The 17,394-nt window shown below is 46.4% G+C and overlaps 1 protein-coding gene across 1 annotated transcript in view; it reads left to right on the top strand.

The window, feature by feature from the left end:
• SPON1 (spondin 1) overlaps positions 1-17,394 on the top strand; it is a gene marked incomplete at its 5' end in the record, with an annotated part of 278,019 nt that overhangs the window by 244,062 nt on the left and 16,563 nt on the right. Inside the window, one exon of the mRNA XM_080911650.1 lies at positions 12,875-12,939. Coding sequence (XP_080767776.1) covers positions 12,875-12,939 — 65 coding nt within the window. The remainder of the gene's footprint in view (positions 1-12,874; positions 12,940-17,394) is intronic.

Below are 17,394 nucleotides of genomic sequence, written 5' to 3'. Positions count from 1 at the left end.
ATCACAGTATTATTATTTAAATATGTGTAAAAAGTAAGTAGATATTAATTCTTCTTGCTTATAGCTCTTAGAAGACTATAAAGGCATAATAATGATAGCAATAATCACGCAGATAAACTCCAAGCCCTCTTAAAATGCTAATTCAGACCATGGTTCTAATATGAAGGGTGATGTTATGAGAATCCATTGGTGGCTGCTGCAGTCCTTATGCAAAGCTCACCGCCCTAGCCCAGCACAGAGATACCAGTGTCCTTTGAGACACTGGGTCCTCTGGGCAGACTCATTTCTCCACTAGTTTTCTACCACTGACCCAAGTACATGCTGCCACACAATTCTTTGACAAGGTCATTAGTGGGTTGACGGTGCTTCCTCTTCTCCTCCAACTACTGAAGTGGGTGCTAGGAGTCCAATTCCTGTGGATGTTAGAAGGGAACATCCTCGGAAACCACATGGGACAGAGGAAGGGAGGGAGCAAGGAGCGGTAGAGGAGACACTGTCCTGTGTAGCAGTTTCTAGGAAGACCTCTGCTGAGAACAGCTCTTCGGAGGGACTTTACCTTACAGGTGACCTTGATTTCCCTGAGTGCTCACTGGTGAAGACTACCTCCAAGAGTGAAGATGTAACCTCACCCTGAGACAGCTTTAGCCAGCCAACAGATGCCCAGTAACTAAGAGCCACATTCTAGCACTGCTCCTGCTACCAGGAAGTCATCTGTGCTGGAGACGATGCACAGATGTGCCTTGGCCCCTGAAACAACCCAGTGGTGCTCTATTAGAACACTTTGAGGTGATACATCATACATGTACACTGTAAATATATAAAATGCTTACAGTCCTATAGAGAAACAAGAAAACATTAACAGTTAAGCTTCCCCAGTATCTCTGAGATCTTAGCAGGACACAGTAGAATGTCCAGAGGCCTCTGATCCTGTTGCCTCGGTTCTGAGATTCCAGCAGTGTGACACTGCTTCATGGGTCATAGTCACATTGTCCAGATCCTCTCTAGATGTCCATGGAACTGTGGGAACAAAAAAACTTTCCTCTTTTGAACTTTCCTCACCGTGCCCGAGCAAGCACATGCTAGGAGATGGGTCCTTTGCTAGACATCTAGTGCGAACGTGCTACGTGAACAAAGAATGAATTGGGAACGAGGGCTAGAAAAAAAATGGATTGAGAAGCAAAGGCATCTGAAAGGGTTTTCAAAAGGTTTGTGAGGGCACAAGGGATCATTGCAAAAGGATCCTGCTCAGAAGTGCAGGCCTGGAGAGCTTGGCATGCCAGGTAGAATGGCTCTTGGGAAAGAGGCCACACATCTTTCTACTGTTCATCTCCCTTTCCACACATTATCTCACTTAATCCTAATGCATACTAACCCATACTGATACATACTAACCCATACTGATGCATACTGATACACACTAACCCATACTGATACATACTAACCCATACTGATACATACTAACCCATACTGATACATACTGATACACACTAACCCATACTGATACATACTAACCCATACTGATACATACTAACCCATACTGATACACACTAACCCGTACTGATACATACTAACCCATACTGATGCATACTAACCCATACTGATACACACTAACCCATACTGATACACACTAACCCATACTGATACACACTAACCCATACTGATACACACTAACCCATACTGATACACACTAACCCATACTGATACACACTAACCCATACTGATACATACTAACCCATACTGATACATACCAACCCATACCAATACATACTAGCCCATACTGATGCATGCTAACCCATACTGATGCATAATAGCCCACTAGATACCAGATGTCCGACTCCAGGAGGCTAGGGATGGTGTCTACTGCCCTGCCTCCCATCCCCAGCCCACTTTACCCATAAAGGAGCTCCTTAAATGTGTTTCCAGATAAAGAACCGAGATCAGAGAGGATAGCAGTTTCCTTAAACAAGCACAGCACTTAAGTAGTGGAACCAAGATCCGGGACCTGGCTGCTCTAGTCCACCACACGACTCCTTAACTTCCGCTCTGTGTTGGTATCATGATAAACAAAAGAGGAATTTTTACTCATGGAACCTGTATGATTGTCCAGAAGGGGGACGCCCCTGTATATATGAGAGCATCCAAAATTCCTGGTGTGAACCCTCACTTAGGGCCAAGCAACCACCCAAAGTTTCTCCCATTCTCTCCCCAAGTCTCTTGAGGGTCTCTGAAATGGAAAGGGTTAAGCTCCCACCACTTAGCAGAGCTGTTACTTTGCATTTAAATAGCACCATTTAAGAAAGCAACATTCCCAGGAATCTGATTTGCTTCTAATGTGCTGAGCACCTGAAGGCGTACTTACTTCCCGGCCAGGTCATTTGGAGCTTCATTACTTAATAATTTGAAGGCTTTTTATGGAAATCCGCGAATAAAAAGAGATGATGAAGCGAAATGTTATTATATTTAAGGACCCAGCAAAACAGGCTGCCAAGACCGTCGCTGGGTCAGACGTTCTTGCTGGGAAAGGCGAGATGTTGATGCTCAGAGGATGGCTTCTCATTCCTTTTGAGACTGCTTTTATTTGAAAGACATTCTTTTCCTAACAAAGACTAACAGGCTTTGAAATCATCAAGAAAAAAATCCATCAGCAGCCGCCTGAGGAGTTCTCCCCTTCATTGGCTCTCCTGCCCCTCTGCCCACTTTCCTGGCGGCTGCTGTGTTGTCCGCCTGCCTGTGGCTCTGAGATAGTCATCCTCCAACCAATACAGCATCGGTGCCACATAATGCCACTCTCAAAAGTCTTTATCACTGCCCAGTAGAAAAGAAACATGGGAAAGAAAATGAGAAGAAAAAAAAAAAGCAAAAGGAATTACCCAGAATCTTACCAGCCCCTCTCCAACTGTCCAGCTTCACTTTCCCTTCTTGGGTAGATTGCACCCTTTGAATACAGAATCACCAGACAGAGTTCATTCCTGTACTAAAAAGTAGCCCTGTGTCCTCTGGTCATCACCAGCTGGGGAGTGCTACAAAAGCAGGTGCCTGGGGATGCTGGCTGTACACCTTCTCCTCTCCCTGAACCTGCTTTGGTGGCTGGTCTGGCAGTGGCAGCTGCAGTTAGCAGGCAGTAGGATGGCTGTGGACAGCAGGAAGACATGGGGACATCAGATGGAGTTCCCCTTCTCTCTTCTTGAGGCTCCTGGCTCTTCCCCAGACTCTTTTCTGCCTCCTCTCACTCCAAGGTGAGCTATCCTGTGGCTCTACCTCTCACATGCTCACAGCTAAGATGCATACCTGCTTCCTGGACTTCTCTCGAACTCAAGTGTCATGGTTCTGGCTGTCCCTTGGAGCCCCCTTAACCCTCAGGCTTCATGCCCTCAGCTTTTGGTGCGTCTGCCATGACTGTCTGTGTGTTGCATCTCCCACTATCCTTCTGCACTTCTCTTCCCTTGTCACCCATCTGGCACTTGCAACGGCATTGTGACCAGTGTCAGCCTGCACCCTCCCCTTTATTTCCCACAGCTGCCAGCAGACATCTCTAAAAATACACATCTGATCACGGTTCACTTTCATTCACAGACCCTTCGCTTGGAACAAGACCCTTTAACCGACTATGCCCTTCCAGGAAGGGCAGCAAAGGCCCAGACTTCCTCTAGCTTGTCACTGGTGATTTAATTAGCTAATTCATTATTCATCCCTCAAATATTCTCTGCGTACCTTCTGTGTGTAGGGATTGGTGCTGAGGTTAGAGGTTAAGCAGTTCATTGGCTCTACCGCTGGCTTCAGAGATGGGGCCTGTCCCTGGGTTACAAGGTGGGGCTGGAAACAGGGGAACAGTGTCAAGGGCTGTACCACTGAGATCACACAGGTGCTTCCATGCAAAGCAAAAGGAGCTGCTCTTCCAATTGGAGGCTTCTCCCACCAGCCCTCATATGAGCTGTGGCCCCTGCTGGGCATGATCTGTCCCACATGAATTTACTGTCAGCTCCAAGAAAATGAGTGTCACCTAGCCTGGCCCTTAACTACCTCTCACGGGCACAAAGCTTTCCCTCTACACTGGAGATGGGGAAAGGGCAGGAAGTAGAGCTTCAGAAGAACAGATAACAAGGACCTGGTGACTAAGGAATGATGTACGTGCCCCATCCTTGTCTTCAGGCTCTGAGAACACAATTAGGACACAAGAATCCAGAAAATGGAGTTAAGCCCAACCAAGGCCAAGTGAATGTTGTAACTACTACAGGTAGGACTGGGTGTGGTACAGGACGTCAGACCTGCCAGCCCAGTGCCAGGCCTGGCTAGGGCACAGGGAGAAGTGAACTGGGCCAGGGCTGCTCGAAGGCCCTTCCTCTCCTGCTCCATGATTGCCAAGCCACTTCCTCAAAAACATCTCAGGGGAAATTGTGATCTGCCAGCATTATGCAATTTTCCCATTGGAATTACAGGCTGTGTTTGAAAAGAAATAAAAAGAAATTGAATGTGAAATGCTTCCATGCATATCTGAGAAGGGCTTCAGATACGTTCTCTAGCTCTGAAATAGCTGATCAGATGGTAACTTCGGGTGGCAGCTGCTTCCTGGGGTGGGGGGACAAGGCATTGAATGACACTTACATGTGGCCAGCTGGGTCACTTCACCGGGAAGCTCCTGAGCAGTGGTCCTCAACCTTCCTAATGCTGCGATCCTTTAACTGTGGTGACCCTCAACCATAAAGTTATTTCATTGCTACTTCACAACGGTTATCTTGCTTCTGTTGTGAATGATAATGTATATGTCTGATGTGCAGGATGTCTGAAATGCAACCTCCAAACGGGTCTCAACCCACAGGCTGAGAACCACCACTCAAGAAGCAAACTCAGAACCTGTGAGCTCAGCTTCGAATGTCAGTTACTCCTTGTTGCTGTGACAAAAATCTCTGACAAGTGTGACTTGAGGAAGGTGGGGTTTATTTTGGCTCACAGTATGAGAGTACCATTGTCCATCATGACCCAAAAGGCATGGTGACAGGATCTGGAGTCAGCTGGTCACAGGACATCCATAGCAAGAAAGCAGAGAGAGATAAATGTGGTGTCCTCTGCTTAGTTTCTTCCTTTTATTTAGTCCAACTCTGGAATGGTACTGTCCACGTATGAGTGAGTCAGCCCTCTTTAGTTAACCCAATTTAGAAAAGCTCGTTGGGGCACAGTTAGAGGTTTGTCTCCTATGTGATTGGAGATGCTCTGAAGTTGTTGACAAGCAGTATAAACCATGACACCTGGGTTCAGCAACCAGCCCCTGTTTGCTACCCTTCCCCTCCTCTGACAGCCTGGCATCTCTCAAACCTCTGCCTCTGCTCTCAACTGCTCCTGCTGGTACCCAGCTTAGCTATTGTGGTATCACGACCCTAGCACCATGGTAGGCCAATGCTGTGGATGCAAAGGACACCTGCCTCTTGCCCATCCTAACCACTCACTCACTCACTCGGCACATGCTAGGACAGTACAGCAGTGAGCAAACCCAAAAACCCTTGCTCCCTGTGCTGTCCCCTTCCAGCAGGGGATGGAAACTAAACAAACAGGAAGTTGCTCATGCCGTATGTTTCAGAGAAAACCTATTCAGGTAAAAGGATGGGGATGTTGGGGAACTGCTGTGGTCGTCAGAGGTTCCACTGAGAGGGGAACATTTGAGCAAAGAGCCAGAATAGGAGAGAAAATAGTTGCTCTAAGATCTGGGCAGACAGCATTAAGGGGACAGCAAGTTCAAAGGGCACTTGGCATTGAGGGGACAGGGACAGCAAGTTCAAAGGGTACCTGTCATGTTGGAAGCAAAGCAAGAAATCTGTGATGCTAGAATGGAGTGAAGAGAAGAAACATGCAGTTAGAGAGGTATGGGGAAGACAGGCAGCTTGCAATGGTGCCTGGCAAGGTCCCACCCACTGGGAGCTTCAAGGCCAGAGGATTTTGACCAGAAGAACAGCATGATATGGCTTTCATGCGAGAAAAATAAAAAAGCCTATACAACGGTTCTGTATTCGTTTTTAAATCATTTTCATAGTGGTGCCTGCAACAACTTGGGTCTGATGAGAACTTTGGTGTGAATGTCACCTCATGGAGGGAAGAAGTGTGAGGAGCAGGGTCTAGAGAAAGACTGAGAAGCCCTGCCCCAGTCTCATGAACTTCTCCCCTTGAGAGCTAGAGGGTCTAACATTCACACTTCCAGATAATTTCATGAACTCTCACCAAATCTCGCCTCCCAGAGGCCCACACCCCTCTCCCAACCCTGCCACCCTGTGAGCAAGCCTCCAACTCAGGAGACACTTAGGTTATGGGCAAAGAACAGCAGAGGAAGGCATGTAGAGACCTGCCAGAAGCAGTTACAGCCATCTGGAAACACGGTGATGGTTTGGACCAGGATGGTGGCAGGGCAGGTGGAGAGCAGGCTAGATAATGAGGACATTTTGTAAGTGGATTTGACAGCACGTGCTGATGGGCTGGATGTGGGGGTGTGAGAGGGACCTCGTGGGTGACCACCTGGAATGCCTGCATTGCCACAGAACGGTTCAGGAAGGATGAGGAATGGGGAGGGAAGATAGGGTTAGTTCCGGGAGAGATGTTGCAAAGCTGATACACAAATCTAGGGCTCAGAGGCAAGGTTGGCATTCATTACTGAAATCCAGGCACAGGGGCTGGAGGAAAGTCTGGGCAGTAAGAGCTAGTGCTGATCTTGCAGAGGATGGGATTCTGTCCCCAGCAGCCATGGGATTCTGTCCCCAGCATCTGTGTCAGTCAGCTTAAGCATCTATAACTCAACTGGGTGGTGTCTTTGATCCCAGCACTTGAGAAGCAGGGCAGGCTGATCTCTGTGAATTCAACTCCTCAACAGAGTGAGTTCCAGGACAGACTGGAGGCTACCAGGATACACAGAGAAACCCTGTCTTGAAAAAGACAATAACAAAAAGAGTCTGTAACTCAACCTCCAGGATATCTGACATCTTCTCTGGCTTCCATGAACTGCATTCATGTACACACACACACACACACACACACACACACACACACACACACACACACTGAATATTAAAAAAAAATATTCTCCTGTACAGTTGATTGTGTAAGGCTTGAACTAGACAAAATTACCAAGGACAAGAGAACATGTGAAAAAGAGGACCAAGGTCAGGCCCGTCTGTGTTTAGAGGCTAGTGAAAGTGGTCCACGGAGAAGACCAAGAAAGAGCCGCCAAAGGGTGGTGGGGAAATGAAGAGGCAGCGAGCCCCAGGAGTGTGCGTGCAAAGAAGGGGGAGAGGTCCCTGCAGGCCACGGGCACTGCTTGAGTACTCGTAAGGTGCACCCTCATCTCTCATCAACCACCTCCATGAGAACAGTTTGAGGAGAGGTGAGTCCAAGTTTCCTCATCTGAGATCTGCAGAGCATCCAGTCGCCTGCCTCATAGTACCACAAGGAAGAACCCAGGAGCTCCTAGGCAAAGGTCAGAGTACCACCAGAAAGGTCCTGTCCTGATTTATAACCCAATAAACCCAAGGTCTGACAAAATGATAGGAGTGACAGTCCTGTTATCACCTCATAAAAAAGGCTCATTTCCAGCTGTTTGTCACCGGATGCCACCAGGGGATACAGAATTGCCTGAAGAGCCAGAAGCCATAAGATGCCATGGTTTTATGTGAGTAACTGTGAATTCTGGGAAAGGGCAGAAGCAGATAAAGGAGACAAACAGTGCTCAAGGGATTCCCACCTACGATCTAGGCTTTTCTTCAGACAGAACCAGTGGCCTGTGCCTCATGGAAGGGGCTCCTTGAGAAAACTGCCAACTAGTGTCAGAGCAACTGAGGCCGAAATGGGCAAAGGAAACTGTGTCGGAAGAGAGAAACTTAGATAAAAAGACGTGAATTGGGTCAGACATTCCTGTGCTGGGATCTGTGTTCCTGGGTGGATGTGAAGATGTTACTTAACTAATGGAAGAAGCTGCTCCGGGCTAGAGAGATGGCTCAGCAGTCCCAGCAACCACATGGTAGCTCACAACCATCTGTAATGGGATCTGATGCACTGTTCTGGTGTCGGAAGATAGTGACAGTGTACTCACATACAGAAAACAAATAAATCTTTTAAGAAAAAAAAGAAGAAAAAGAAGAAGCTGTTCCCAAGGAACATGCTGGTGTATGGCAGGAAGCCGAGTTACCACTGGTACAGTTGTTGGTATAGGGCTTTCCTTTTTGTGGTAGGGCTTTTTTTCTCCCAACTATGGGAGCTTATCCAACTTTGGGAAGGTACCCAAGCTGATATTGAGATGACAAGAAGCCTCAGAGAAAGGAAATCGCTTTGGTGTCTAACTGGAAGGTGAGGTCAAAGGTGAGGATCAGACAGATGCCAAGAAGGAGCCTAGAGGCCAGGGAGAGAGGAGGTGACAGACTCAGCCAGCTGTGGGCATGGCCAGCGTTGGAATCAGCCCTGACGCAGTCCCCACCTACGGGCGTCCAATCTCCACCTGCCTCTTGCCTGCCCCAGGTCTCTCATTGTTCAGCATGAAACCTCATCCCTCCAATCTGACTTGGTCCCACAACCTGTTCAGAGCTGAGCTTTTCCCACGTGGCTCTCGTAGCTTGGTGTGAGTACAGCAGCCACATCTTCGAGGTGTTCACCAAAAGCAAACTGTAAGACAGACACGAGTGACCTGCAGTTTCTATGGGGAGTTTACTTTAATTGGCACATCTTTGGGAAAGTGCCAACAGCATCCAAACAAGGCCTACACTGCTGCTGCCTTGAAGTACTTCATTTGAAAAGCGTCCTAGGGGAGGTGTAAAGGGGCTCAGAGGATCCTTGAAAGATCCTGGCTGCACCTAAGAAGCTTGTTAAAGCAAGCTTTTCATTTAGGTCTGATACATACATTGTTCACCCCGAATTTAAGCCTGCCATTCTTCAGAGAATGAAACAGAGCTCCAGGGACCGGTCTATGCTTCCTGGACCACAGAAACCTCCCCTCTGCTTTTCACTGATGCTTGGAGTTCAGCTGTTCACGAGGAAGCTTTTCTGGGGCTCTGTGGGTAGCTACAACTGTGGCCTCCATCCTGAACTGAGAGCATCTCCAGTCCAAGCCGCTCACTGTGAAAGCACCTGCAGAGCAAGGCTGATATTCCTGGAGTGCTTACTGTAGCAACAGGTCATGTGACCAGTGTCATGTCGGTCCCTTAACAATCCCCATTTCATGCATGAGAGAACTGAGCAGGGTCAACAGACTTGCCAAAAGTCCCAGAATTACCCCATGGTATATTCAAAATTTGAATTCAGACTTGTTTCCTCAGTAACTGGGGTGTGCAAAGATGTGAGGAGCTAGATATACTTATACTTGTTCAGGAAATATTCATTAATCCAGGCACTTGGAAAGTCCCAGCACAGTTTTAAATGTCTTCATCTTTTGATCATTCAATGACAGAGCACTTGGGTGTGTAAAATTGGCACACAAATCTTCATTCTTCTGTCACTTACAGAAATAGTTACACACACACACATACACACACACCTATATATGTGTGTGTGTGTGTGTGTGTGTGTGTGTGTGTGTATTAAGCAGGGCATTTTCCATCTGTAAGTCTCAAAGTCTCAGGAGTCTCAAAGAACAAGGTCACAAGTTTAAGACCCGCTTTGTGTACATAACTAGACTCTGTCTTTAAAGGACAGGGCTCTGGAGAGGTGGCTCTGTGGTTATAAGCACTTGCTGCTCTTCCAAGGAACTAAGTTCAATTCCCAGCACCTACATGAGACAATTCACAGCTACCTGAAACTCCAGTTCCAAGGGTGCTGACATGCTCAGAAATGCATGCACGCACGCACATAAAAACTAAAATAAAATGTTAAGGCATCCTCTACATACTATAGTTGGATATTTACTTTAAAGCATGTTTTAAGAATTTTTAAAAAATCTTCAAAAAGAAAATAAAAATAAATAATAAAAAAAATAGAAAGAAAGACATGCATTGTTTTTCTGAGGCCCATGGGTCTCCAGCTATTTGGATGTAGTCATAAATAAGTCAGGCTGTCTCCAGAGCTGTAAGCATTTAGTTCATGTCATAAAAACTTGGTGCTCCAACCCTTTGTGCCTTGTGGGGGACAGTGACTCCGGAGTGCTTGTGGGTACAAGAGTTTGCACTGGAGGGGAAGGAGGACTTGTGTAAGTTTTCCAGTCAATAAAACAAACCCATAGGGAGAATACTTGAAGTTGAGAGCACCCCCTCCACTTCCCCAAGAAATAGATCCTCTTTAAAGACTTGTTTAGGAAAAATTGTGTTCTTTTCCTAATTTAATGTGTTCTTTCTTGAATGGATTTCTAATTTGTTTTTGTTGAAGTTTTGCTGGGTGGCTTTTCTTCCACCTTAATTGGGACTGTTGGTGACAGCAACCCATCCCTGCCACCTCATTGACACCCAGAGGTCCCACACAGTCTGAAGACTGGGCCTGAGCCCCAGGTGGCCACCCTGCCTGGGGAAGGCATAGTTCCCTGCCCTGGCTGGTTTGCACATTGCCTCTTTCTTACTTTGAGCCAGGGGGAGGTCTGTGCATTTGAACTTTGGGTCTCTGGGAGAGGTGTTTAACTTTCTAGTGATGATGGTTGTTGGGTTTTGAAATACCAAAGCTTTTTTGTTCTTTTTTAAAATAAATATCTTTCAAACGTCAAAAAACAAAAACAAAAAAACCTTAATGTTCAGCAAAAATATTTAGAGGTTGGTATGTTAACTTTGCAGGAGCATGCTAGCTTGTTTGGTTGGTTGGTTAGTTGGATAGATGGTGATAGAATCTCTTCCCGTAGCCTAGGCTGGCCTCTAACTCAAGGTACTCCTGCCTCAGCCTTGTAAGGGTAAGAGGATGTATTCTCAGCTACAGATTTTCTATATATAAAGGTGTGGATTTCATATATAAAATGAATGTCCCAAAATACCTCCTTCTTATTTCAGTAAATAACATGAATTGTTCCAAAAAGGGACCAACTGTAAGCTGTGGGTAGACCATGTAACAGCAGCTCCTGATGAATTCATTTAAAGGAAGGAGCCGTCCTGCCCACACACATGGACCCAGCATCCTAAGAACATCTGTACACTGAAAATGATGTAGATAAATAAGCAGTAATGAAAGGTCTGGACTACTGTTGCTGGGTCATATGCAGCAGAAGCAAAATCAATATGCCATTAGCTAGGACCCCAAAACCATGATTTAATTGTGAAGTAAGGTGAGTCTGTAGGGCCAGTTCCCTGGCTACCTCAGCCCCACCCACATTCACTGAATTTCTTTAGTGAGGTATCTCTCAGGAGCCAGCCTCTCCTTACTTAGACCTGTCATCCTGGGCTTATTTCAGTGTTGTGAACTGGCTCGCCCTCGCCAAGATCTTCAGCAGTTGAAAATCTTAATCCTGAGCTGTGCTGTCTGGTATATGTTCTGTGGATTCTAGAACGTTCTGAAAGAAAATTTCTCGTGGGGCGGTGTTAAAGGAGGGGGTAAAATGCAGGGTACGAGGCAAGATTCAGAATAATAAGGGATTTGGGGGGGGGGACTTTATAGTCCACACAAACACACCCGGAGGCCAGGAAGGATGCATTTGAAGCTGTAATAATATTCTGGAGGAGGGAAAGGAGACAAAGGCAGAGTAGGTGCTGAAACAGGACAGACTCACCATTTACACCGTGTGCTCCCGTGATGCCAAAAATTCTCCACAATAAGTGCATGTTATTCTGCACTTGAAAAGCCAACAGGAAAGTAATTCCAGTGCTAGCTGGGGGCGGGGTGGGGTCTGCATGGTCCAAGTGCAGGAAAGAAGACATGGTCACCCAGAGCCGTGGGTGGCTCAGGGTGGCCTATGCATGAGCCCTTCCCTGTTTGTAGTCAAGGGCCTCAGGTCCTCAGGCAGAGAAAGGTCTTGATGTTTGGCTGGGGGACTTCACTGCTCCTTCCTTACTTTCGGTTTTCATGGTGCACTAGAAGTTCCAGGGAGATGAACGCCAATTCATCCCACATAAGTTCTGGGCACCTATTGCCAAGTACAGCTCCGAAGACTGGGAAGTAGCTGTGAGGCAGCCAAACAAGGCTCCCCCCCCACCCCACCCCACCCCTGTGCCCACCCCACGCCCTGGAGCCCGGAGCTCTGTGAAGTTATTAGCACAGCGCTTCCTGCCCCAGGTGATTCCATTCTATTTTTCCCAACCCCAGTCAGAGGAGATCCCTCTGCAGGATGAGTCTGAGCTATGTAGACGGCTCCTGACACCCTTCCCTGAAAGTGTAACTGAAGGTAAAAACCCAACTGAATCTCAATGTCAAGTCAAGCAAGATCCGTAGGATTCTGGTCTGTGTCTCATGATGACCACATAATGTTTGCCTTCAAAATATTAATTCTCAAATTCTTCCTCAGAAGTTATTTGAGGCTCCCCATAATTTAATAATGTTCTATACACTGTCTAATCAAAATAGAGCAGAAGCCACAAAGGGAGGAGGTCTGAGGGCTTTGTTCTGGCCTCCTTGTCTGGGGGCAGGGGGAAGGGGAAGGTCTCTTCAGCAGGAGGGTGGCTCAGGGTGATAAGCATGAGGGTTGAGAGCTGGCTGCCTTACAGAGTTTGCTGACCAGTGTTGGCCTGTTCTCTGTGTCTGGACCCTAAGCTCGTGACTCAGCCCTTTATGCTGAACAAATAGGGAAGTCTAGCCAATGGAGGTGAAGTCTGGGTCACAGCTGGATCTAGTGGGGGATGGGCTAGACCAAAGAACTAAGGTGTGATTGAGTGGGATGTTGCTGGGGTGAAATGGCTCCACAGCACATGAAGAAATAAAAAGGGAACAGACCACCGTCATTACGCAAAATTCCCCCAGTTGCTGGAAACCCAGCTCTCTACATTAAACATGTGTGGCTCTCTTGCAGAGTGATGAAGTCCTCACTGTCATTAAAGCCAAAGCCCAGTGGCCAGCCTGGCAGCCTGTCAATGTGTAAGTACCAAACAGACACTTGCCCTCCCTGTCCCTTCCTAGCCTTGCCTTAGAAGCTACCTAACTCATGGTCACTTCATATCGGTTGTGCCATTAAAGTTAGCAAGACCTCGGCCAGAGATATGTTGTCCATGTGGGAAGCCTTATCTACTTGGGAATATAGGTTTGGCCTCTGTTTCCTCAGTGGTCCTTCATCTACCACAGAGGACCCAACTGATTAACCATGGCATGTCCCTTGTGCTCTCAGTCCAGCAGACTGAGCACACATGTTCCAGGCACTGGCAACGCAGGTGTGCTCACTCTAAGCAATCCTGATTCATGGGAAACCACACCTGTACTGGTTCCCAGACTCTCTTGTCTCTGTCAGCTGTGTCCCTTGAAGAGTTTATCTGCCCTGAAGTCTTTGGTAGCCCAGGGGGATGCTGCCAGTTTCAAACTACCATAATCCCAGATGGGTGGATAGATGACTAAGAATAGATACTAGAAGGTAGATGGATGGATAGAACTAGATAGATAGATAGATTGATAGATAGATAGATAGATAGATAGATAGATAGATAGATAGATAGATAGATAGATGGGTGGGTGGGTGGGTGGGTGGGTGGGTGGGTGGGTGGATGGATGGATGGATGGATGGATGGACAGACGATGGATGGATTGATAGATATATTGATAGAAAGGATTGATAGGATAGAGGGAAAAGAAGAGAGGGAGAGGGAGATTAGTTTGAGGAATACTGTGTGGGGTATTACATGCCTTTAGTCCCAGCACTTGGGAGGTAGAAATGGATGGATCTCTTTGAGTTTGAAGCCAGCCTGGTCTATTTAGTTAAGTTCTAGGTTAGGTGAGGCTATACGTAAGAATCTCTCTAAAAGCTCAGACAAAGACCTCTACTCTTGTTTGTGTAGGGAAACATCTGAAGTGCAGTGGCTCACAAAATCTTGTGTGTTCTCCTTACCTGAAAGCAGGTCCTTGTCTGGCTCTCCTCTACCATCCAGTCAAACTAGCTCCAGCCTTCCCTTCCTGACCTGCTCAACTCAGTCCATAATTTCCCATAATCCAACTCATCAACTACACTGTTATAAGCAATCTTTTAGGGATCCAAACCTGCTGTGTTCCCCTCTTCTTAGCATCTTCTTTTTTAAGATTTATTTATTTTATGTGTATGAATATACTGTTGCTCTCTTCAGACTCACCAGAAGAGGGTGTTGGATTCCGTTACTGATGGTTGTGAGGCACCATGTGGTTGCTGGAATTGAACTCAGGTCCTCTGGTAGAGCAGTCAGTGCTCTTAACAACTGAGCCAACTCTCCAGCCCCCCTTCTTAGCACCTTTTCAATTCCCAAAAATGTGAATTCAGGAAAGGAAGGGGTCTCTTTTCCTGTCAATATCCATAAGAACCCAGTTACCTCAGTCGGCACTGAGAGGAGTTAATTCTGCCTCCCCCCATGGTGACCCTTTTATAGATGTGGCCCCCCTGTGACAGGCCCACTGTTATGTTCTGGTCTATCTGAAAGCAGGACAGGAATATAAGACATATCCAGATGACTGGCCCTAACCCACCTCCTCCCTTTATAACAAGATTCCTCAGATCCATTTTCTCACTTTCTAACACATTTCTTCCTTCTAGTCAAGCTTTTCATCAGCCTAAAATTAATGGCGTAATATCAGTAATAAATTGTCTCTTGTCTCACAATGACAGGAAACAAAATCTGACCTCGACTTTACCCCAAATCCTTCAAAGCAATGACAACCTAAACACTTCATCGATTCGGTATATACTTATTAAGATCCAAAGAGAGGCTCCATCAAGGGATGCTGGGGATACTGCGGTGAACAGAACTCTTCCTGGGGGCCTACAGTTCAGTGAGGAAAGATATTTAGCAAACGTAACCTATACGTAAAGGAAAGTCATGGTAAGGTCAGAATAAGGAAGAGTGGAGCACATTCGAAGCATTAAAAGGCTTCTAGTTTCTGCATAACTAGAAGCAGAAAGCAAAGGTGAGCTTCGTGTGGGGCCAACTTACGCAACATTTAAAGTTTGAGAATGGTGGTTCATCAGGAGGTTGGAATAGGAGAAAGTATTTCAATAGCCCCGTGAAATCCAGTTCTCTGCACAATAAGTATACCAACAAACGAAAAGCTTGTTTGGATCTTTTACTTTAAAACACTTACTGAAGAGTTTTCAGCAGAAGACTGTGATCAGACGGCATTTGAAAACCAAAAGGCAATATCAGCGCCAAGGTCACAATATGCAACACTGAATGAGGTCAGAAGGGCAGGCAGGCAGCCGCAGAGAACCAGGAGAGGGGTATGGTCCACTTCTGGGACCTTGGGTAGGTGCAGAGCTGACAGCCATGGCGACACACTGGGGGAAATGAGGGAGGCAGAGTGGTCAAAATACTTCTCAGTTATGGGGCTGACGCAGCCATGACTGGGGTCATTAGATGAAGTTTAAAGGAAAAGCCATGAGACCAGCTCTGCCCATGACATGTTGTTAAGAAGTCCTTATAAAAAATTATATGAAGGCTAAGTTTCCAGTTAGTTACGTAGCTCTGAATTTCAGGGCTAAAAGTCTCTGCAAACCTGAGTCAAGAAAATGAGAAACTGCCCAAAGCCAGGATCAGTTTGGGGTGGAGCGTGAGGGTTAGGAATAAGGCTTAGGACAGAGTCCCCGCTGGCCTTAAAGTCACAGACACTAAGCTGCTGTAACCTGCTTCCGGACGAGAGAAACCCTTTGGGGGGGGGGCAGAGTGAGGTCACAAATACCAGGATCCCCATACCCGCTGTAGAAGACTAAGGCTGGGGGTGGGGGACTGTTTCTTTTGTGTGTGTTTTAGTTCCAGCACGTGAAGACATTCTGAAAATAGAAAAGTATTTTTGGGGAATACCTTCCCATATTTCACCTATCCCTCAGACTTCCTGAGACCCAGTGGAAACAGACAAACAAAGATTTGTTTTTTAAGGCAAAACAAAACAAAACAAAATTAATTGATGGCAAACACTTGGCTCCCAAACATCCCAATCCTTCCACCTCACACTACAGGCTCGTTAAGGGGAAGGAATTTTCCTGAACCCGCTACTCCCCTTTCCTTTCCAAATCTCATTAGGAAGTCAAATTAGGAAGCCTGAACGAAGCCAGGTTTTGTTTTTCACTAACAACCGCCACCCCCACTCCCGCTACCCCCACCCCTGCAAGCCTGCCTGATGGAGGTTAATGGGATTCCAGCCTCTTCACCCAGTGGAAAAGCCAGGGTGACCTACTTTGCGAATCACTGCCCGTTGAAACGGACTCTTATTTTTTCCCCCTGCAATCTTCATCCGAATTCCCAGCACCCCTTCCCAAATAGCACTAGTGTGAACGAATCAGCGGGTGACGTGTTTAATTCATTAATTCATTTAATTCATTAATTCATTTAATTCATTAATTCATTAAGCCCTGACAGCCCAGCATTCAGGTAGAGACAGGAAAAGACAAATTCGGAGCAAAGCCACATCCCTCTCTGGTTCTTTGCTAACACGAGAGGAAAGCAGTTTTCCTACAAATCCTTCTGAATTTGCACTACTCCGGGGTGGTCTGAATGCTAAGAATTACCGGACCTTTCAAAGATATCCATCACCTGGAAAGGACTGGCATTCCCCCTAAATGATTCCCATCCATTCCGCTTGGTTATCTCTTGCTTAGACAATGGCCCATGTTTGTGAGGTCAGCGGTGCAAACACTGGGTCAACTTCTTCAGAAATGAAACCAGAAACGTCTTCCTTTTAAATCAGTCCTTGGGTTCCAAGGCTCCTCGCCGCCTAGCAGGAGTCACCTGGGTCCATCCAGCCGGTGGGGTAGTAAAGGTAGAGCAGGTGGTAGATCTGCACGTCCAGATGGACTTGGAATCCCAAATGCCTTCTGGTTAGAAACTAATGTAGCAAGAACAAGACAAACCCTGATCCACCAACACCAGGCTCTATCCTAATGAATGACTTGGGTGCCTCCTAGTGGCGTAACAGCGTTCCTGCATGTGAGAAAACATTCGTGAGACACAAGTAAACTTTTAAGGAACTATTACTAAGTCTCACTGGTGTGGACTTGTAACTTAGAAGGCAATGATCAAAGTGTACATGGATCATAAAATCAATTTCCTTCTTCCCTCTGTAGTATTTTGGGGAGCTTTGTTGGAAACGAGACACAGTACTGTCAGGAACCAGTGAAAAGCAATTTCTTCACAATAGGTACAAGAGTCCCATCTCGAAGGTTTAGTAACTGCAATCTACAATCTAGATTTTGGGTTCCAATATTTTTATTTTTGTTCATTTGGTCTGACCGCCTGTCCTCTCTCTCTCTCTCTCTCTCTCTCTCTCTCTCTCTCTCCATTCTGGCTGACTAATTTCTGTTTGAAAATATCTTTGAAATATCATATTACTTTTAATTAGATTTGCCATATACTCTGGCATGTAATAAGT

This window comes from Micromys minutus, assembly GCF_963924665.1.
Source record: "Micromys minutus genome assembly, chromosome: 2".
Classification (NCBI taxonomy): Eukaryota; Metazoa; Chordata; class Mammalia; order Rodentia; family Muridae; genus Micromys; species Micromys minutus.
The sequence above is the reverse complement of the archived record's forward strand: the minus strand, read 5'-3'. Positions and strand labels throughout refer to the sequence as shown.